This window comes from Lonchura striata, chromosome 1, assembly GCF_046129695.1.
Source record: "Lonchura striata isolate bLonStr1 chromosome 1, bLonStr1.mat, whole genome shotgun sequence".
In the NCBI taxonomy this organism is placed as follows: Eukaryota; Metazoa; Chordata; class Aves; order Passeriformes; family Estrildidae; genus Lonchura; species Lonchura striata.
The window spans coordinates 107,418,696-107,442,806 of NC_134603.1; the positions used below are offsets into that span (position 1 = coordinate 107,418,696).

The window sequence follows — 24,111 nt, forward strand, 5'->3', positions numbered from 1 at the left end:
ACAATACTAAATTTCCATGGAAGTCCAGACGGTCACTCATCAACAGCAATTAAATGTGAGAGCAAGGAAGTCCCTTGTGTGAATTATGTGTCAGTGCTAATTTGTTGTAATTTTGCCTTTATTCAATGCATGTCAATGGTTCATTCTTTAGAAAATGTTATGCTTTGTATAATTTTGTAGAATTTTACTGCAGCAAGTATAATAATCTCAAAAATAAAGTGTTACTTGATGTGCTCAATTTTGTACCAATTGTCCATATTGTTCAAGGCATAACTCCAATTTGTTTGGTTTGCAGTCTGAAGTGTTTACAAACACTGTGGTTTGGAAATGCTGGTCATTGTCACACTTGTGGGTTATAAACTAGAGGCAGTTTTGGCCCAGTAACTTTATAATCTCAAACACCAGCTCTTCTCTTACAGCAGAGACCGGCTATGAGAGCAATTAAGTGTGAAATGATAACAACTGTATTTGAAAATAAAGACAGGAAAATAGCTGGTGAATAAAGATCAAAATACCTGAGGGTGCTTTTCACATTTTTTCTTTTTCACTAGGGAATCTGCAAATTCGTTACAACCTCGGGGGCACCAAAGAGCCATACAACATTGACATTGACCACAGAAACATGGCCAATGGCCAGCCCCACACTGTTAATGTCACACGGAATGGGCGGGACATCGTGCTGCAGGTAAGAAGCTTGCTTCCATCACTCATCTCTTGCAGCATTTTGTTTCTTGATGGGTCTCCAGTCCTCTGAAAAGATCAGTGCTATGTAGAAAATAAGAAGTACACTAAATGGGGTTCTGCCTGCAGATCACACTCCTAGGAGCTAATAAAAGCTATTCACTGCCTCTGTTGCATCAGCTCATGTTGTTCTGAGATCCTCATTTTAGTGTGGTGACAGCTGGGCTAATACAGGTGTCACTGTAGATGCTCGAGGGCATCAGAGGCATCTGGGCTGATAGATAACATGGGACTTAGGATAAACCTGTGCCATTCTGGAGCAGCAGCTGGAAGCCAGGAAGGATACCCTACAGCATTTTAAATGGTAGTGAAACCTGATGCAAATAATATCATTCTGTAAAGTCCTGAGTCTGCAAATGAGGTTGTCTTTAAATTTAAATTTGCCCTGCAGTCCAGTGAAATTGCAAGAGCTGTTTTGCAAAGATGAGCAGATGCCCAAGTGTTTGTGTGACATAAGCCTAGGACAGAGAGTATTGTTGAAGGCACATCTGGCTTATTTAGGTTTTGGTACACCACAGGTAGGAACTTCACCTTTCCATGTATCTCAGTTTACAAAACATTGACATAGTATAATGCTATTTATAACTGAGAGGAGTGCTGCAAGAAGCAGTCAGTGTATCCAGGCAACCTCCTCTCTGTGGTCACCACAGAAGTCTCTTTCCATTCCCTGGTTGTCACATCTGCAAAAATGGAGATTATGAGCAGGGTGTAAGAACAGTTTTGCTCGCAGGAGAGTCAGGTGGATGGGAGACATTAATCTGGATTTGTTAGTTCAGAAGAAGCAAACTAAAACCAATATCAAATGAAATATAAAAAAGGGACGTTTCCTTGGGAACCAATCCCAATGGTGAAGGATGGTAGTCATCACAGTATTATCTACCTGAATATTAAAATAAATCCCTGACAATTGTTGTTTCAAGGTACCAAAAGGAAACTTTTCAGTGCATTACAATGTCATTTGACTGGGACTCTCAGCACCCAGAATAACACTGAATGCATTGAAGTAGAATTGTCACAAAATTATTCACAATAACAAACAACCTAAAAAATTCCAAACCTAAAAAAATATATAGGTGGTACATCCAAACTCTTTTTAGACTTTTGGAGGTTGGGAGGGATATATATTGATATATGTGTCTGTCTTGCATGCTGTTGCATTTGTTTCTCCTACAGCTAGATGGAAATAAAGGAAGACCTATAGTTTGGTGTCCCTCTGGTGTTAAATTATTTTATTTTGGGGAAGTATGGCATGGAGTCCTAGCTGGATGATTTAGGTAGTTGTAAAACTACATAAATTACATTCCAAAGGATCAGAGGAGATACCTTGCCCAGTTGGAAATTATGTACACAGCCTTGCACCACCTCACCCGGACTTGATACGCAACAATTCTTTCCCAGAGTTTTATGAGACCACTGCCTGTCTAGAACTTTGAAGAGTAAGAAGCATTTTGGTTAGTGCTGCTCTGCGGGCATAAAAAAAAATTAATTTATTCAATGTGCTTAAAACTGATCTATGTAGCCAGAAAGCAGATTCATTTGAGACTTATTACATGAGATAATCTGATGCACATACAAGAATAGGGAAAGAAGGGTCCCATACAAAGCAAATCCAGAAATCCTATTCCTACTGTACCCTGAAAGAGACTATTTCTATCAAACTTTGTTTGTCCTCCATAACTTTATTTTATTATTTACCTGCTTACCTTCTGTAAATGAGAGAAATTATATGGACAGAAATGAATCTGCTAAGTAGATTGTTCACTCGAAAATTATTCCTGTTCGAAAATGAACTCCTCACAGTTTGAAAATACAGAAGATATAAATACAGTTTTTCTCAGTATGCAGAGGACAAATCATAAAGTATGAGTTTTCTCTTGCAGATCTGAGCTATGAACATTTGAGTAGACTTTTATTTCCTGCTAAATCCTTCTCCAACCTGATGAGCAGCTGGTTTGCTTGCTTTTAAAGAAGACAGCTTGCTTGCCAGGTGCTCTTGCTCACACTTCTTCATCTCTACAGGGCATAAAAGTGCCACAAGAAGGATTTATTTCTCATCAAAGCTTCAATTCAAGAGCACTCAGTATTTTTGAGATCTTAACAGCAAGTTCATAGTTAGAGTACCTGTCTTTCTAACTTACTGTAATAACCCTGTAGTGCCAGAGAGATTTAAAAAATCTGAAGCCAGGCAATAAATTGGTACCATATGAGCTGTGTGAATCAGAGTTTTATCATGATTCTCAAGAGTTTCACTTACATATAAATATGAAAAAACACTCATTAGTGAACTCTATGAGACTTCACCTCATGCTGGCACACAGGAGGCCACTGATTACTTACATAAAATCAGAACTGGGATTTAAAATCAACATATCCACAATACTATATGTCCATAAGGTAACAAAATTAATTCAAGAACAAATATTTATTGTGAATTGCTTTTGTTATAATTGTATCGCTATTCCTAACATACCATGGCAGTCAAGACTGAAGGTAGTAGCAAAGGCTCTTTCAAATAGTTTTTATGTTTCAGTTTTATACATTCACTGACTGCAGACAAATCAATAGTTCTACATTAAATAACAAGCTCACAACTGTGTTGCCAGTGGTTTCTCAAGGATAAGATTAAGGATATACCGTCAATTTACATGTCAGAAAAAGCAAATTACATAAACTCAGGGACAAAGATATGCTTATTTTCTCATTTCCATGAGGGGAACAAAATTAACATTTGATAGTAATAATTCCTATCCCTCCCCTCTAGTAAAATATCAGATACTAGTAACCATGGCACACCTCCAAGGCTCCATTTCTGTGGCAAGAAAAAGCTCAGACTGAAAGATAAGGAATGCATTATTCCAATAAATGACATTTCAAGAGCTGAGCTTTAGGTTATGGAGGGCAAGTTTTACTTTGTTTGACTTCATTAGAAGATTTCATGCTTCAGCAAGGTATTTTACATATCATAAAAACCAGCTCACTCTTTACCAAGTGTTCATGGGTGATTAACACTATTCATACATCAGTAAAATCTTCTTTGAAGAAAGCCAAGGACAAAAGCTCCCTAGCAGAGGTTCTGATCCAAAGCCCATTGAAGTAAATGAAAGGCCTTCCATTGCCTCCAGCAGGCTTTAAATTGTACCTTAAAGAACTGTGATAGTTGCATCCTGAGTGCAAGATTCATGCCTTCTGCTTCTTTGCATGCCCCTAGAGTAAAATCAGGATGGAATATGGATCAGAGACTTTTATATTCTGTTGCACAAAGGTAGATCAGTCTGCTACAAAGAAAAAATATAAGGCAAAAAAAAAAAAAAAAAAAAGAAAGAGGAAAAAAATATACTATATGCTTTGATTGTTAGTAGAATAAAGCTGATAGTCAGCAGGACTCGGGCTGGGCCTGTTAGCTTCCTCACAGATACATTCTCAACAGGTGTCCAGCTCTCCATCCCTGCTTTAAAGCCATTTCTGATAATGGATTGTGAGTCACAGTTTCTAACACCTTCTTTGTTCCTGAAAAGGATTAAACCGGAGCAATTTCTTAAGGACTGAAGAAACGCTGTCCTAAACTCTCAGTATGCTTTCAGGACAATTGCCAGCAGCCACTGCCCATCTCAGAAGGCCACACAAAGGATGGCTGACAGTTCTCTCCTTCAGGCCTGGACAATATGTCAAACTGTGGTGGAGGAGCTGTACACAACAATACCATATAATCTCAATGTTAATTTCTGACTCTGCTCAAAATCAGCTAAATTATGAAGCTTTATGGCTAAATCATGACCTGAACTCAGCTGAGATTGTGAACAATACAGAAAATGTATTTGTAAAAATCTCCATTTTCCAACTTTACCAGAGGCAAGCAAAAGTATGCACCCATCTTTGTGAAAAATGATCAATTAAATGTTTGACCCTTACCCAAATGAAATCAAGAAGAAACAGACTTTTTTTTACAAGTCCATTTCCATTTAGAGCTCTGCACTACTTGAAAAGAGATAACAATTGCAAACTCCTAGATGGCTTCAAAATGTAAATCATACAGAGTTAATTCAAAACTAATCTGAATTACAAAATAAAATAGTAAACATAATAGCAATAAAATAAATGGGTGAAGTGGAGCAAAGCACTTGGCATATAATCCCCATCTTAAATGCAATTAATATATCAAAGATTTTATCATTGTAGATTAAATTTTGTTCTCGTTAAAGCAAATGGAAACTTTCTCATGGACTTCAGTGAGGCTATAATTTCATCTCTCATCATTATTGTTGCTGTAGAATCACAAGTATCATATTTCATCTATTTTGAAGCTTCAACAGAAAATTATCACTGTTTGAGCTCTAGCTTAAGAGAGGCCATAAAAAAATCACCAAATTATTTTCTGCAGCTAACCAAAAATAATGATAGCAGTAAAACAAATTTTGTAGTAAGACATTTTATTTAGCTTTAGAGACTTCAAATGATAGAAAATGTACCATATCCTTTGGCTATGTCTTACAATGCTAAGTACCATTCTTGTAAAGAATTTGCACCTAATTTAGAGTTTGAATTCAACATTTAACTTTGGGATCTTTGTGTCTATGTTTGATAGATGAAAGAAATGTTTAATGTCAGGCATCACTCCCCTTCACACTGTCTTAGAAATGCTTATTAAAACATCTTTTCATGTTGTCTGCAAGATGCTAAATAAACTGATCTATTTTGGTATACCCTCATCCGTCTATAGTTTTTGAGACTTAAAGCAATTTTTTAACTCTTCTCTGAAAACTCTCCCTTTTGAGTCACATTTTGAAAACATTTACCCTAAGATTAGAAATTGTAATGGTTTTTATGCCATCAAAATGATGTGGAAATGCCATCTTTATTTATTTCCTTCATCTTCTGGGAATTGTGCTGCCTCAACATCCTTTGGGTAGTGCCGTAAATTGTCTGGACACCAGATTAATCTGAAGGCTGGTCTAGCTAACATTTAACTGGTAGGGAATGGGGAAGCAGTGCTCATGATTTGAAAGGAACCAGTCAGACAGTATATACAAATCCCATAGCCACTGATATGAATAAAACATGTTTTAAGTATCCAGGACTTTAATCACAGGTAAAACATGTAAACCATAGTCAGCATCAATGCAACAGTTAACCCTCTGCTTTGTTTCCTAATACCCAGCAATTCTATTGTATTAAAAGAATAATTAATAAATTTCCAAACATGTTTTGCTTAAATGGAAAAAGAAAAAAAATTGTTCTATTAATAGTAAAGGCCTTCCTGCTGAAATGAATTATTTAAAATCCCTGGGGATACATCTTTTTCACTATGTATTGCCCTTCTGTAGTGGCAATGTATTACTCAAAATGCTACTGCTACAGAAAGGCAAACTCAGACCATTTTCTAGAGCATAGCCATACATTAGAGCTACATGTTTAATGTATTAGCACTTAGTTGACCCATTACTGCTAAGCTCTTTTTCAATCAGAAGTCACAAGGAAGTGATTTTACTCAGGTCTGAAAATATAAGAGTTTTTTCCCACAAATAGGTGACAAAGCAGCATAAGAAGCTATCAATATATATCAACAAACTTCTGAAAATAAAACAAAGCTTTTATTGACATAGTATATCATGCCTATAACCCTAAGCAACATCTGGTTTCCAAAATATAAACAATTACAGACCCCGATCTTTTCATAATTCAAGTTCCCTCCAACTATAAGTATGTTACAGATGTTGCAAATGACCAGGTGTTCAATACTGAAAAGTGTCTGTAAACAACAGCAAGAAACAGCAGAACAGAATTTAAATTGTCTGTACCAGAATCACAAATTAGCAAATAATTCACTGATTATTAACTTCTTTACTTGTTCTTTTGTGCTCACAGGATGACCATGAGCTCCAAGAAGTTTTGTTTATTTAAACTGTCACTGAAATTACTCAATTTCTTTATTTTACAGCATGACACACAATATTTCAGTTAAAGAAAGAAGTTATTTGTAGACAGGAACCTCATAAATTAACAACTTCTACTCCCCTTCTGTGAGTGGTAGAGTTGGTTAGTGGCATCTGCCAAGGTAAGGAAGCACATCCCCGTTGAATCCCAGCTTGATGAAAGACAGACAAAAGGTTTTCAAAAACCAGAATTCCTTTCACTCATCAACAACTAAGTGGGTGGAATATCCTCACTCTGAACATCAGGACATGGAATCATATCTCTCTTTTATTGGAAAAACAGTGGGAAAAACACCCCCATCTGGGGATAGCATTGCTCCCTGTAGTTTCCCTGTAGCTGCTGCAGAAATGCAGAGGCAGATGACAAATAATATATATTTTAAAATGTTTCACTCTTTCTGCATCAGCTGATATAGTTTTAAACTTAGAGGGGTTTTGGAAGAATATTCCCCTTTACTTTCTGCTTTGTAAAACCCCTTCATAGGACAGAAACTCCTTTACATATCCATCCTTCTCATATCCTTTTTAGCAGAGCTTATGTTGCTGGACTCAGTCATGTTTCAGCTGCCTTATCCCAAACTTTGCCCATGTCTAGGCCACCTATCATGGTAAGACCCAGAACTGAACTGTCTTACTCACCCTACACCTCTGTTTTCCTTGGAAATTAAGCTAAGGCTATTCAGAAGGGAGAATGATGCAGTCTGGTATTTCCTGAGTCTGCATCTCAGAGCAGGGCAAAGGTCTGCAGGGTGTATCAGCAGGCTTATTCACCTCACAAATGTGCTACTTGTATTGGCTGTGCTGAAACTATTTCCTTCTTCTATAGTGAATTTTCAGTGATGAGAGCGTGTGTGCCTTCCTTGGCCTATGTGATTGCTGGTTTTATATCATTTTATTGAAATTAAAGAAACAAGAAAAGAACAAAAAATCATTAAGTAATCGTAGAGTTCAAGACAAAGCTAAAAAAGTCAAAACCTACTATGAAATAGGTGATTACCATTGTATGGAAGTTCACATTGGACAAATTAATGTCCTGTGAAAGTCATCTTTAGGTACCTGAGGTAGGTCTCTTTAATTTTAATGACTTGGCATTATATGACTTGCTATTGCTTCTGTTAACATTTATTGTAATTCATCTACTAAAGAGAGCAATAAAAAGTCAACAGATATGTGGAAGAAGCACAAGAGAATCATTTTAATTGAAGACGGCCAGACTAAATAGTGTGCCTTTCTTTATCAGTGCTTCAGTTACATTTTGAGTTATGTTTCTACATTTCCATTTAAATTTTATCCAAAATGTGTTTTTTTAGAGGGAGGCAAATTATCCCTGTCATTATTTAGCAGAGCAAGGACAGCTTTCAGGCATATATGCAAGCTTTCTGCACATAAAGGATTCAAGTTTTGAACCAGAAAAACTTCCTGCTATGTATCTATGTTTTTCCCATGTCTGTATCACATTAATCACATTTTTAATATAAATCCCTAAAAAAAAAAAAAAAAAAAAAAAGACACTTTATAATGAAATACCATAATTGACCTTTATTTAAAAAAAAAAAAAAAAAAAAACAACTGCTAAAAGTTAAATCGGTGCATTACACCAGCAGAACAGATTTTTAGGAGTGGTTCCTAAAAGAGTGTTTGCTATACCTCTATAGAAATTTCATCTGCAGAGCTCAAAGCAAAATGCCAGCCTTTAGTTTGCCTTACATCACACCAGTGAAGTATGTGCCTCCTCCTGTGTTCCAGATGAGCAGTGAGGCTGCAAGTCTGTGACAGTCCAAGGCAGTAAAAATGCAGGGTTTATGGTCCTGCCCGTTTCTCTGGATCCACTCCTCATTTACAGTCCATGGCTTGTCCCTGCTCGGGCTCAGATCTGATCTGCACTAACCTGGGTCAAGGACCTGACCTGTCAGAATCACATCAGCGGAGCACCAGTGCCACACTGAGGAAGGAGCTGAACTGCAGTAAAAGTGGCCATGATCAGCCAAAGCAATTACACAGTCGCTGCTCCAATCTGCTCCTTTCCTCTTGTACTAGAGAAAAAAAAAAAAATCCAATATCACCATATTAAAAAAATTGTAAGCTTTTTCCTAACCTTTTAGCAGGTGAATAATCATCTATATTACACCAATAAAAATAATGTCATAATACCTCCCATTTGATTTTCATAATTAACTCCCTTCTTTCTCATACACTGCTATAATACTTGTAAGGAGCTCCATCTAAACACCTGCATACCAGCTTCTTATTTTCTTGGGGTCACATGCCTAGTCTGTTCTAGCTTTGTTGTAAGCATTTTTGAGTAGGAACCATTTTTATTATGTATTATTATAGAATTTAGCACAAAAATCCCTTGTTCAGGATATAGAAGTTGGTAACACAAGTGATAAATCATGGTAATCATGCAGAAGAGAAACACTACACTGATCATGATGGTAACACCCCCTTCTTTATCCTGCTATTGCTAAATTCAACAGCAGAGCTGTATTGACATCAGATGGTGTGAGATTAGGCTTTACAGCATTATTATTCCATCTGATTTGGACAATATTTTTATAAAATTTGTCCAGCATGAAGAAAAACCTTAACTTTACAGCAGTATACAGGCTGGGTTGACAATGATTCAGATGTAAGTATATCCACAGGGTGAATGTAAGGTATGTGTTCATGTTTATCCCTTTTTATTTTCCCAAGACTACTAAGGTGATGCAGACATGTTGCTTGCCCTTAGATTGATATCTCTGTTAATCTCAGAACTCCCATCAAGATTAGTTTTATTATCTAAGTTAACAGTAATTTAAAAGGAATAGCATTTTATTGAACTTTTGCTTAAATCCAGACAACTTCAGAAAAAGGCAGTCTGCCCTGGCGTGATGTGACTTGAGAGTTGAAACTGCAAGTTCCTCAGAAACTGCCACCTACTTTCATCTGTGTTACACTCAAAGCCACATTGTATGTTTATATGAAGCTCAAATGAAATTACTGAGTTTTTCAAGAAAAGTAGCTGTAATGAAAAATCTTAAATACCATTTTAAAACAGTAATTTAATACAAAACCACAGCATCAACATCTGTGTATACAGAGATTCTATTTAATTTTCATTAAATAAGGTAATCAAATTATCATTCAAATATCATTTGACACCGTAATTCCTTTTTTATTATGTGTTTTCTATTAGATTGGTAGGCTAGTCTCATGCAAAGACTGCTGGCTGCTCCATTCCAGCTGCTTACACAGGAGCCCCCACTGGATGGCAGTCACATGCAGCTTTGGAAATAATTCAGCATGGTGCTTTAACTCAGAGACCTCTAAAGAAACCCTAGGACGAGTGTTTAAAAAAAAAAAAAAATGTTTCTTTAATTAGGTAATTCTAGTTTAAGACAAAGACATGCAATAAAAACAGCCACTGTTCCCTAGACCCACTGTCTTGTGGTTCATCATTTCATTCCAGGTGCCAGGATTAGAGAAAGGCATTGCTCAAAGCTGTGGAAAGCAATGCAGGTGCCCCCTGACAAGAGATGGCAGAGAAGCAGGAGCTGGCTCTATCACTGATCAGAATTGTTTGCCCTAAAAATTTGGTACCAACAGCTTTTAAACAGAGATTTATTTTAGCTAGGAATCAAAGCAACCCAAAGCTTCAGACAGTCTTTAAAACAATCCACAGCTGAACCCATTGGGATATCTTTCCCTGACTTCAATGAAATGTGAAAAATATACCTGCGTGGCTAGATTCAGGTTTTTTTATTCAGTACAATAGATGTGTTTAAATGAGTAAACCTCAGCAGTGAAGTGTCAGTTCCTGTTAGAGCCTGCAATGTAACACTTCATTGCTGTTGTTGCAATCCCTTTTGCCTCTGTGCCGGGATGGAATGCTCTGCTATGCTGAAATCTCAAGGGAAGGTGTGGTCACTGAAAGGATTTAGGGTTTTTTTTAAATCTGGCCGAGGTTACTGCTAGCTAACCTGTTCCAAGATGGGCGAAGAATCCAAATCCTGAGCATTACCTGAACACAAAGGCAGTCTTATCATGCCACAGCTGGCAGGATTTGATATTCTGTAACTGTTCATGCAAGTGTTAACAATGGTTCATCATTTAAATTAACTTTTCATTTTCATATCTATTCTACAGACACAACACATGTACACAGGTAGAGGCAGCCTGTACATTTGGCAGGGCTGACTTTTTCATTACTTGTTACTAATAATTTGTTACTCAGACATTTGGTACATGGCTACTGCTTTAGGACATCCAACATACATCCATATGTTGATTATAGACATAGATTGATATTTAATTAATTTATTCATATTTTATCTTATTAATGGTGATCTGATCAACAGCACTGCCTAGAGTGCAGATCACGATAAAAAGAAATATTTTTAAATTGCTCAAGACTGATTCTGAACCAGAAAGAACCCAAATGTTGATGATACTGACAGATACCAATGTAACTTGGTATCTGGTAAGTTGGTAAGTAGCATGCCCAATTATTTTATCAGAGCTACTTCAGCATATTTTAAGTCATATTAATAAAAGGAAAACCTAGAAAATTAATCCTGTGCATGTACTGGATGCAATTCCACTGCAGGCAAAGTAGTTACATGAGGTTAACCTCTTGACATAGGAGAGGATCAACAAATCAGTGTTTTGTTGATTAGTTTTCACCAATTTTTACCTGATAAACCTCTCTAAAGTCTATACTTCTAATTTAATAAACTTAAGGGTAAATACAATGAGAGACCTAAGCCATTCCTATTTTTTCCTGAAATATCAAGAGAATATTTTTTACTTGATATGCCTACAGCTCCCCCTGAAAATGGGTCTGGCACTTGCAATGTTGGATGCTGGGACATTTCCCTTCCATCAGGAAAACCAATAGCAAGCACTCAAGTGGAGTCTCTATTTAGTAGGGCTTGAGGTGGTTGAGGTTGGGATCTGTTTGCTATTTTAAGTCTTTGTATTCACTTGACTACACTCTTTCCAAAATAACTCCTTTCAATATGAAGTTATATAACTCTAATTTCAGGTAAAATATGCATTTCTGCTCTTTATTAAAAACCTGAGAAAAACTGTTCACAATACTTTGAACAAACTAACCGAAGCTCATTATTTTCTGAGTAAGAAGATGGAACTATTTTTTTTCCATGTATTTATCTCAAAATAATCGGTGTGAGTACTAGTTGTGATAAATTAAAAATAATTTCTGAACATTAAGACTTATTAAACCTCTCTTGCAATCTGCAGAGACTGTTTTTCCTGTCTACTATGTATATAAAGTTTTCTTCTTGGGGTTTTATGGGGAATTATAAGAAAGACAAGACTCCTCCAATTGTTATAGTTTTTTGAGATGGTTGCTTTTGCAGATTCATGACACCATAGACTTTACAACTACCTGAGCTCACAGTATTCCAGGGTATCAGGGCATTCAGCCTTTCAGTTCTATGATACCTGTCATTCATTTACTTTTAACTACTGAACTGAGCATTTGCAGTATCATTAAAACAAAATAATTCACAATACTTACATTTTTAAATTAGAAATATGGCAAAAAGATATGTGAAAATATCATATGCCTCATAGAGTTGCCATTTCCTGAGAATTACTTTTGCAGTCTGTTGTACTCTGCAAAGTCTTAAATCACATATATGATTTTGTGTTTTGTGCCAAGGCAAGGGCAGAATAAAATAAACTATTACTGCTCTGTCCTCTTTAAGCCTATGTAATAAACATGTAAATCTGAGAAAATAAATAACAACAGTAAAGATAAAAATTCATTCCAATTGCCTGTATGAAATGTGAACTAAAAACTCTACTGAGCTATATTAAACTATGCTAATAGCAGTATTAGTAAGCATAGGCAATTCATTTCATTACTCTCTTTCTTCACATTTTTCTGTTAAATAGCTAAAAGCCAGGGGAAATATGCTAATGTAACATGATTGCTGTGCCATATTGGGGACAATATACATTTCCTATAGATTAAACTATTTAGCTAAGTTGATTACTCTTGAATTTGTTTCAGTTTCAATAGGCATCATCGCAATCAGATTGAACAACATTCTCAACAAGAAAATAATAAGCATGAAGTGCAAAAAAAGAATGCCTTATTAATTTATGACTTTTCTGAGAGAGAAGAAAATTGCCCAACACCTGAATTGATCTCAAATTCCCAGCTATGTAAATCTAGCTTTAGCAGTATCATAGGTCCCAAATGGAAATCTACTTCTATGGAAAGAAAAAGTTGTTCTATTATTGATACTGTTGTTCTATTTAGCAATTGAGAAGCACATAAGTAAAAATTGATGTGATTCTATAGAACAACATATATTCTGTATAAGTATTCTCCAGGCCTTGGGAACTGTGGCAGATATGGAAGGAAGGGTATACACTATGTCTTCCCTTTATGAAAATGAAAGTAGAGTGTATTAGACAGTTACAAGAGATGGCATAAACTCTGTGAAGTAGACCTGACTGATCAGAACTGTAATAAGCAGATCAGTTCAAAATACTCATAATTTCTTTTCTCTTTCTCCAGCTTGATCATTATCCTCCAACAAGTTACAGCCTGCCAGCCACATCTGACATTCAGTTCAATTCCCCAAAGGCACTATTCCTAGGAAAAGTTATAGGTAAGATTTCATTTTATACCTGGGATAATGGTGTGTGTTTAGCAGGATGCTTGCTGGACACTTAATACAAATGGTGATACTAGAGTTATACCTGAAGGAGGGGTTATGTTCACCCTGTCACAGAGGCTGATGGGCACACAAATAAATAATTTTCTGCCATGCATAGGGAAAAAAAAGGTATGGGCAAAAAGACCCTTGTAAGGTTGTCTTTGTGAGGTTTCATTACCCTCTCAGTGTCAGATGAAGGCAATCCAAGGAAATCACTGAGACCACTGCTTCTATCAGGAGATACTGAACTTATTTTGAATATTGGCATTCACTGTGAATGATATTGTTATTGTGTACCTTTTATTATGTCTTTAATCTGTACAGATTGCTTTCTTATCCCAGAGCATCCTGTGGCAAACCCCCATTCTCTCCCACTAACCAGCAAGGTCTTTTGGAGTCCATAACACCTGCAGCAACACCCATCTGGACATTTTCTATCCCTTTTATAGATTTCATGGTTATTTCCAGTGCAGCAGCACTGGCCAGCTCCCCAGAGGAACTCAAGGGAAAATAGAGGTTCCTTGGTCTCACTTTTAGACCATCCTATATTCCATTGCTTAATTTTCCTGCTACTGGCTTCTTACATGAATTTCCAGGGTTACTCATTTCATGAAGCAATTCTTCACAACAATTATAGTTTGTAAGGAGGGCTTTTTACCCTTTTCAGAGATGAAGGGGAATTAATATTATTTCCTGAAAGTGTTTTATACAGAGATATGGTTGATTGAACTCAGTGAAGAGCTTAATCCAGAAAATTGCAAACTTTTATTTGTTAAATTGTTAAGGCATTAATCTGTGAACCTTTTGCCCTGTGTTTGGAAGTAGTAAAGAAATTAACCACACAACTAATGGGATGTTTTGTAGATACGTTTTTTCATTTATTTTGTTTTTAAAATTTAACGTATAGGATTTCCAATGAATGGGAAATTAAAATCCTTTAAAATAACTGGCTATCAGAAGAGTCATGAACTATTTTCTAGTACTTTCCAAGTCAGTTCTGTTGATGGTAAAAAAGATGATGCAGTCTGATTTTGGTCAGTCTCTGGAATCTGGGTACCTTACTGCATTTAATTTGGGCTGCTGGACTGGAGCTGATGGTCTGACTTAATTTTTTTAATAGCATAGCATTATATTAGTCCCATCATATTCCATTTGGGAAATTTTTTTTTTTTTTTTTTTTTTGCTTCTTCGTCTCTGCTTGTTGCTGTCTTTGCAGATAAGGCATTTTATTAAGCAGAAAAATGTATCACTACTAAAGAAACAAACAAGAAAACAAAAAATAAAACCCTTTTTATGCTTTCTACCAAAGAAATATTGAACTTCACTACAAAGAGATGGAGTTCCTGGTGTCAAATGGCTGTGCAACTGACCATGTCTGTTGATGAACTTTATGGCGCAGCTTTGAGTCATGTTGAATGAGGGGAGAGCTCAGTTAAAAGGGTAACCCAAAATCAGCAGTTTGAAGGGCAAAGTAGACATAGAATTCAGTATCTTTAAAGCCTCTATCTGTCACCTCACGCTGACTAGGCATATTTTAGTGGTCTAGAGGGATTAGAACCAGCAGGAGATCTGGATACATAGATCAAGTTGCAATTTGTGCCCATATGCAATTACATTTTCCAAATGGGCAATATGGGAGTAGCTTCTCATTTCACTGCTGCTCTGGCATCACTTACATTCAGTTTCTGTTGTTCCCATACAATGCAATTCTTATTTGTCAGCAAAAATGAATGCAAGGCCCTATTTTTAAAGACAGATGGGTTTTTGAAGAGCACTCTGGAACAATCTTACTAGGAAACGGGTCTTCTGTCTGTCTTATTTCCATTTTTATTAGTGTTATTTGCATAGGAACAGTGGCTTCTGCACCAGCTGTGCTTGCTGTGATAGAGGGTTCATCTGCTCCCCATCAGAAATGATCCCTTGTACAACACCTACCACAATGCAACACCTCTCTCTGCTCTAGGTTTGACAATGACGTTGGTGTTGCAACAGTATGGCTGATTAATAAAATGTTGCTTTGTAACTGCTCAGAATATTTTCTGTAAAGCAGGATGGTCATATCAGAACAACAGCAAAATGTTTGAGTTGAAATCAGGGAGAACTTTTCTTCTTTTAAGTTGAGACGCTTTCTGTTTCCTTAAAATTCTGTTTTAAAAATGCATTTTTTTTTCAACTGGCTTGAAAAATACTAATATTAAATCATTGTAGTCATTTGGAAAACTGGAGGTACAGGCATTTAGTATAGAATTCTTACCCACATGGAATGGATTATGATTTGAGGTGTAAAATAAAGCTGAAAGACACAACAAATGAAAAATCCTATTTAACATGAGTGTGTAGTAACAAAAATAATAGCACTAAAGAAATGCAGGATCTCACAAAAGATGATAGAAAGGTATTGTTAATGTTTCAAGGAAGTTCTTTCATCTGTTCTTTGGGTGTATTTAGGCTTTGATGGCAGACAGACAAGGCGAGAGGGAAAACCAGGATATGTTTATGATAAGCTATAAAAACGAAAAAGTGAAAATTAGTCAATGTGACAGTCATCTACATTTTCATGTAGGCTGCAACTTGCAGCTCATTTCTGCAGTAGAATAGACCAGAGGTTTGATTTTTCCATTAAGTGTAGAGAGTTTGGATGCAATATTCTGCTCTGTCCTCACATCCTTTTTGGGAACTACACCTGTACTCTCTTAGTCTGTACTTTATTATTTAAAGTGGAACGTTTCTTTGGCATTTAATATGTATTTATAAGGAATTAGCTAGACATAATTACACATGATTTTGTGAAAGTATAATTCTGGTGAACAGGAATAATTTGAGAGTTTGTCTAACAGGATATATGATTGAGCACAGAAACACCAAGATCAGACAAGAGTTACTCTTGAGAAAGTGGCAGGGAAGTAAAGGAAATGCACTTCTTGACTTCATTTCTACCAACAACTCCAAATTAAATTGTCTCTTTTCAGAAATACTTAAATATCCACTTGGAAACAATTGACATAATACAAGTAAGCCATCATAATACAGATAATCATTTTCAGAACGGACACTTGTCCCTGCAGCTCACCTCTGTGGGCTCCATTTTTGTCTCTGCCTCAAGCTGTGCTCTTCAAGGACTTCTAGTAATAGTAGCTGAAAGAGAAATATGTTTCAGGTCTGCCTTCCTTCTTACAAAAGTATGAATGTATATTCATACAATGTAATTCATCCTACCCAAACCATCACACACCTTTAAAACCAGCTTCTGATCTCCATGTTTCCACACAACTGCAGAGTTTCATCACTTAGAGGATTTGCTTCATGTCAAAGAATTAACATTTTATCTTTTTGAGAGCATTTACCATCATTAAAAAGGGAGTATTGTTACCCCTGAAAAAGAATTACGAAGGATATAGGCATAGTCATATTTGATGCTTAGTTTCAGTATGCTTTTAGACATTGACATCATCTAATATGAAGTTGTTGTTAATATATATATATATAAAATACCAGTTTAGAATTAGATCTCTATACTGTAGGGCACTTTTTGTCAGCTTTTAAATTTGTATCTTAGAAAATAGTGCAGAGCTCAAAATAGATCATGAATAATCTAAAAGTATTCATCTGCTACACATCTTTGACATATATCTACTACTGCTTCATGATCATAATGAGGTTCACACCTCATTATATGTTAGGAGTGTGGCATTCAGAGCTGCACAGCTTGAGCTCTGCTATTCTCCTTCATTTTGCAGTGCCAGGAGACACTCTGAGTGCAGGGTAGCTCAGCCAACTTTCACTGATAATGAGAAAAACAGCTAGCATGCAGTAAATTCATCCACCAACTTACTTCAAAGTAACTGCCTGCTGCTTCATTTCTGAATGCCAGCATTAACATTCAGTACTGTAATCTCACAGAGAATTCATCTTGTCATATTGGGAGCCCTCCTGCTACAGCAGGTAGCAGTTGAATATTAAAGATGTGCTTTCTCCTGCATGAGTTATGTGTGAATTGTCATACAAAAATGTAACATCTGGACAATTCTTCTTCTCCTACTCCTCCTGTATCATGCCATCATCTTGGCTGAAACACCTCTGGGATTAAATATTGCCTGTATCTGTGATCTCAGATCTGTCTGTCCATACTCACTCTTTAAAGTCTTTCCGGTAAGGGCAGAAATGTTACACAGCTCTTCTAGTCAAAACCTTACCAAAATAAAAGTAATTTTTCTTTTCTTTCAGACCTCTGGTTTTGATCTCTCTGGTTTTTCTCTGAGAAATCTTACCTAAAAGCCATATTCAGAAAAGAACATTTCCCATCTGCAGGTCTCCCAGTCAAGGGACATGATAAACATTTTGAATTGCCAATTTGACCCAAATAACTTCTGAGGCAGAAATTAGGATAGCCCAAGTGAATTTGAGAACCAAAATGAAGAGAAGCCAAGAATATTCATTGATGCCTCTCAGTATCCATGCAGCATCTTCTGTTGTAGCTCCAGAGAGCCAGAAGGTAGACCCCAGAGAAAGTAGATTAAATTAAATGCTTAGATAATCTCAGTTGTCATGAGTATAGCCAGCCTTGCCCTTCCAAATATTAGCTGTAGTCATTTCCTCCCACAAACTTTTCACTTTATTCCTTCAGGTGATTCTGCACCTCTCAGCCCCTCTCTTATACTTTGTAATGGCAGCTGCCTTTTCATTTCCTGTTGCACTATTCTCTGTGAAAGGACTTCACTGATTCCCAGTCTTCAAATCTTCCATGGGCATTCAACAGCTCCAGAAGGTCACCTTTTACTCTCATGGTCTTCTAACACACTTACCAGCCTCCAACAGGATGAAGGAGTCTCCTAAATTCCTAAATTCTAAAGGTATTTTCCTTGTGGTTTAACATGTCTCAGAAAATTGATTCATATAAATCATTCTACAGAACCTTGCTGAGAAAATAATCCCATTGTTTTACAGTTCTCTCCAAAGTGTTCAGCTACCGGCTCTGAAAAATTTAAAAAAAAGAAAAAGAAAAGGGAAAAAATAAAAGGAGATTGTAAGGCAATTTAATTTAGTTAATGCCATTTTGAACAGAGCATTTGCACAAGCCTTATCTGACATTCAAAACAATGATAACACTATTTAAAAGCAATGGAACATAATGAAAACTTAAACTCCAGTAATTAGACTGACCTTTTCCTAGCTTCTGTATTTTGTTAAGGTGGCATATCTTGGTTATACAACTTTTCCCTGCCACAGGAAGACAGGAATTATATTGCCTGTTCTGTGTAATATCTAATACTAATTTATTTCAAATGCAGCTGCTTTCAAGGCTCAAAGAAAGGAACTGAAAATGACAGGGACATCAATAAAACCTGCCACTGGCCTCATAAAATTCTAATGGCATAGATAGCAAAATTGAAGAGCTCAGAACACCTTCTTATAAGGTGTTATATATAAGGCTTATAAATAATTTAATAAAAAAAGGTGTTACACAGTCTGAAAAAGCCCAAGGTATTCCTGAAGCTGAAGGTATAGCATCTTATAATTTTCCTCCAAATATATTCAAAGGAAAAAATCAAAAATCTCCTAAGATTACAGACAGAACTGACAAAAAAAAATGTCTTTAATAAGCCAAGGCACAAGTCTTAAAATTTTATATTACTTTACCTAGCTTGGTCAACCTCTGCCCATAGTTCCAGGTATAAAAGATTCAAAAATATTGTGAATATGCCCTGATGATTTGATCAGAAATAGCTATAGATGTAGCATTCTGGCCATATTATTTTGGCTGAGGGTGCAGATTATATACATATATACATTCTACACATGATATATATTTGCTATTCCTTGTAAGAATAGCTACAGAAATTATGTCTAATTCAAAACTCACTCATTGTTTGACAGTTAAAAAAAAGCTCAGGTTTTATCTGACACTTGTTTCACTTAGGGAAAAATCATAACAAAACAACACACAGCCTGACCAAAATATTGTAGAGGCTGTCAGACAGAAAGGGAAGTGCTTCATTTCCCATGTTTTAGGAGATCACTGGGATCAAGTCCCTTTCCATCAAGATGTGTACTAGTTTTCACTCCTACCATCAACAAATTGAAAGTGCCTATGTCTTCCTGTGATCTGCAGTGGCCTCTTATACCAGAAGCGCCAGAGGTTTTCTAGAACCTGGAGAAAGTTTGCTCAGGTTGCTGGAGAACCTGGGAAGAACAGGGGATGTGGGATTTTCTGGAGTATGAAATTAGACAGGAATTTCATGGTATGTGCTACTGTGCCTTAGGCCTGGACAACTTTCATTCTCTCAGAGAAGCCTGGGCTTGTCCATGTGGTTTTGGGCTGTCCAGATTTTTAAGATGAAATTTATCTCTGTTCTTCAAAGGCTCAACATGATCTTCACACTACTAAACTCTGGTTAAGGAGACTGGATATAGTATGTAAAGTATGTTTATATTGTGCTGCTGCTCTTTGCAGGAGAAAAAAACACCTGTTCTGCATGAGCATGTTCAAGACATAATGAAACAACATGTTCCTCAAAAATATTAAGTCATCAATAAAAGTGAAGATAAGATAATCTTTCTTTAGGACCTTTATATAGTACTATAAATTCATAAACTAAATTATTCATGGTGAATGATTTGCTTAATTCCCACTATCACAAAAAGAAAGGTAAGTATATAAATTATGGAAAGACACCAACAATTTCCTGTTTAGCCACTTTTGGCTGTAGGCTGCTTTGCACTTCTTTTAAAAGAAATGCTTTCATTATTTAAATTACAGAGCCAAAACCTGGCTGATGTCTTCATTTCAAGTGTTTCTGCTCAGGAAATTTTAAAGCTATATATACACTCTCTAAATAAGTCCTTTATGATAGGTACAGTAATGCATTCTCCATCTGCATATTTCAGGGAACACTTAAAACAATATTAGTTGTCATGGAGAAGGAACTTACTTGTAAGATTTTGTGATTGCCAATGTCTTCAGCTACATCCATGCTGTAAATAAAAACAGGCATTGTGGTTGTATCAGTGAACTTGCTTTAAAACTTGCCAAGTCAATAGAGTTGACACCACTCAGCAGGAACTGGTTGTTTGAAATTATTCTGTCAAATCTTTTTTTTTTTTCTTGTTTTTGGGGAGGTTTGTTTGTTTGCTTATGATCTTTTTTTTTTTTTTTTGGTGTGTTTTCTTGGTTTTTGTTTTTTGGTGGGTCAGGGGTTTTTTGGTGAGTGTGGGTCTTAGGTTATCTTATTTTAATGTTTTGCAAACATTTTAGAAGTTTCAAGAAAATGATGTTGTATAGTACTAAGGATAGGATAGGATAGGATAGGATAGGATAGGATAGGATAGGATAGGATAGGATAGGATAGGATAGGACAGTACTAGGGATAGCATTGGTTTTAAATAGCTTCCTGAATTAGAGTCAGCAATTTTTCACAGCAGAGTCAATGTCACTAATGGCTCCTTGTGCTGTAACTTCGTTGTTTATTCTGATACTAAATCTGACAAAATAGTAGCAGTGTTATGCCATTGAACATGACAGTCTGATTCTTAGATTTATATGCCATAATAAAACTGTATTTAATCTGTGGTACAGTGACTAGTTCATAAACTGGTCCTTTAAATACAACAGGAATAAACTCACATGTTTACAACTTTCTTTTTAAAGAAGCCTGTTTCCTTTCCCATAAATGTAGACCACTACCTAGAAATCTCTCCTTTATGACTGTATGAACTCACAAATCTACCTCAGTGACTCACAGCTGCTATACCACCAGGGTTGTACTCCACTTGCAAAAGAAGCCATTGAGTAAGGTTACAGTCAGTCTCCCACCAAAAGGTAATATTTTTCTTTTGTTCTGTCTAATAGCAAGATAATATATGCTCTCACTGCTTTTGTTACTCCTTCCTACTTTCTGTCCTCTTCAGACTGTGTTCTGAGTTTCGACAGTCCTTTCTTCTTCACTTTTTGGAGAGAGATTGTCATCTGTCTCATTGTTATATGAAAATGCTTATTGATCAAAAAATAGTCTCCTGATCTTTCTTATCAGTTATGATAAGACTGTAAAGGCTGTACCATAATATAGACAGTTATCTCAAAAATGTCCAGGGAGAAAAATGAATTTGTCATTGAGTGTCAGAAAAATTGAATTTTTTAAAATTCAACTTCAGCTGGAATGTCCCTTCCCAAAAAAAAAAACCCTTTTCCTTTTAGAATAAATTGAAAAGAACTTTTTGGACTGTAGTTGATGAGACACCTCAGAAATTATGAGACATCTTCAAAGCAAGTACTATTACAATTGCTAATGTAATTCATCAAGCTGTCAAATCTTTCTCAGCCAAATTTGATTTGATTTCAGTTTAGCACCATGAAAATATGTACTTTCTTCACCCAGTAAAAGCTCACTTAACATAAAATTAGCATATTTGTCAGTCTCCCTGGAGCAATGGCAACCTCTGGGTTTCTTTCTTCTGCTTTCACATGGGATTCTTTGCAAGACAGACAATGACAATGGCTAATTAAGTTGGGAATGGTCTACTATTTGTATATTAATTTGACCAGGACTTAAACACTTTCTTTACATTTTTCATAGGTAATATTGTTAGTATTCAGAAACACACATCATCTCAGGATATGATTATATGCAGGTGCTTTTATTAAGAGCTCTGAGAATCAGGGGTACAGACACAAATCTGACTCCGCCATGGCTTTCAAGCTGAATGTATTTTATATTCTATCATTACATAACTCACATATTAATTATTAAACTTATATTGTTCTATTGTATACATTGACATGAGTTTCTCATGATCTTTCTTAGGTCACTGACCACAGTTTCTCATGATTATTCTTATGATTAAGCAGTAATTATATTTAATTACTGAACAATCATCACATCTAACAATTATATCAATTATCATGTACTAGCTACACAGTGCAGTAAGTACGAGTTCTCCATGTGTTTAGGGTGTTTATTTTTCCAGGGCCTACTAAGCTTATTTTTCCTTTTAACCCTTAATCCCCATGATTTTAAAACCCTTTTACTATCAATATCTTAAGATTTCCAATAATATAAATGTAGACAAAACTATGCATTTAATAAGATAGTTGCCAAATGGGACTTCCTGGAATCACAGGATGTGAGTTAGTGCTTATGAAGGACAAGCAAAGGTTAATGAGATCTCTGTAACCCATCCTCTATATATGAAAAGAGCATATGGAGAAAAACCAACATATGGAGAAAAGAGCATATGGAGAAAAAACCAGCAGTGTATCAGTGGTGAAAACTGATCTGACTCTAGAAGTACAGAAATCTGGTGATTGCAAAAGCTACAGGGGAAAGAGAGGGAGGAGAACTTCAAATACTGCTCATCAAAGCATTCCCTTAGGCAAACCCAAGCATTATCTTGCTCAGAGCAAAGGAACTGACGTGGTTATACCAGGGGGCACAAGACTCTGCTGAGTTTCTAGGCCAGCATAAGAAGGCAGGATATTTAAGTGGTGTTGTAACATTATATCAGCTGGAGCAAAAGGATTTTTACACTGCCATACTTTCCGGTACTTCCTTTACCTTGGGAAAGGAGCCAGTGCAGCAGCTCTCCACTAAGTGCAGGCAAGCTTGCAGGAATCCACTAATGCATAGAGCATATCTTAATTGCTTAAGTCTGTTATCTTGACTTTGTAATAGTGTCCCCTCCAGGGATGAAGGAATGCTTGGCTGGCAGCTCAGTTTGCATTGCATCCGGTCCCTGGGTGTTGTTTGTGGTGTGCCACATCCTTTCTGCTGAGGGATGCACTGAAACCAGAGCATTAAATTTATGAAGGACTTTTTTTTTCTTTTTCCTAGAATTAGAATAATAGACTGCACCCTATCCTCATGCAGGAAAATAAATGAATGGGAAATTTTAGAGTTGTGATACTGTCTCACTTTATTCTGAGGGGATTAGAAAGGGAATGGAGAACAGGGAAGAAGAGTGGGACATAATGAACTTGACAAACTCCCATTTTGTGTTCAGACATGAATCTACCCTCTTTCTATCTTCCCTCGTCAGGAATCATCTAGTAAGACAGCATTCAGACACTATCCTCTATTCTCAATGTGATTCCTTTACCAACAGTGCTGCACACCCAGCTCTTTCTGCAACTGGTTTTGTGGCTTTCCAATGGTGTGTATGGCACTTACACACCAAAATAATTCTATTTCTATTAATTTGAAGTAATTTCTATTACTTCCAAGCTGGCCATTTCCAGTCTTTCCTTAAAACTCACCTATGACTGTTTTGGGGTTTTTTTGGAAGAAATTTACTTTGTACATAATTGTTAAAATAAAGTATTCAATCATATTAAAAGCCATGTTAAATAGAAGCAAAATCATCATCTAGGGCAGCGAGGTACTCAAGTTCCCCTGCATTTCTCTCCCAGTTCCCAGCCAGCCTGCCTTTGAGCTTTCCCACAGCCCCATGTGAGGGCAACAGGTTTAGGACACCTCTTTTAACTAAAAATTGTGCTGCATTTCAATAATGTTTCAATTACTTTATCAGTCTCTAAAATAAAAGAATCTGGGGAGCTCTGCTTATACACGCATTTGTTATACGCCTCTTTCCTAGCCCTGTCTCCCTTCTGCTCCCACTCTCATCCTTTGACTCCCTTCACTGTTCTGCCTGGTTCCCTCTGGCTGCAGCTCACATCTAAATTTGCAGCAGGCAGCCTTTATCTCAGCAATGCCCAGGTCAGGCTGTATCCTGTTGCTGCAGGTGGATTCAGCGTGCTGTGGCTCTGCTGCTCT

The 24,111-nt window shown here is 36.4% G+C and overlaps 1 protein-coding gene across 2 annotated transcripts in view; it reads left to right on the forward strand.

Moving 5' to 3' along the window:
* The window catches only part of CNTNAP2 (contactin associated protein 2), a 1,054,227-nt gene that overhangs the window by 976,244 nt on the left and 53,872 nt on the right, over nucleotides 1–24,111 (forward strand). For both annotated transcript variants that reach the window (XM_031503926.2, XM_077786381.1), the window contains 2 exons: nucleotides 552–685; nucleotides 13,207–13,300. In XM_031503926.2, coding sequence (XP_031359786.2) covers nucleotides 552–685; nucleotides 13,207–13,300 — 228 coding nt within the window. The remainder of the gene's footprint in view (nucleotides 1–551; nucleotides 686–13,206; nucleotides 13,301–24,111) is intronic.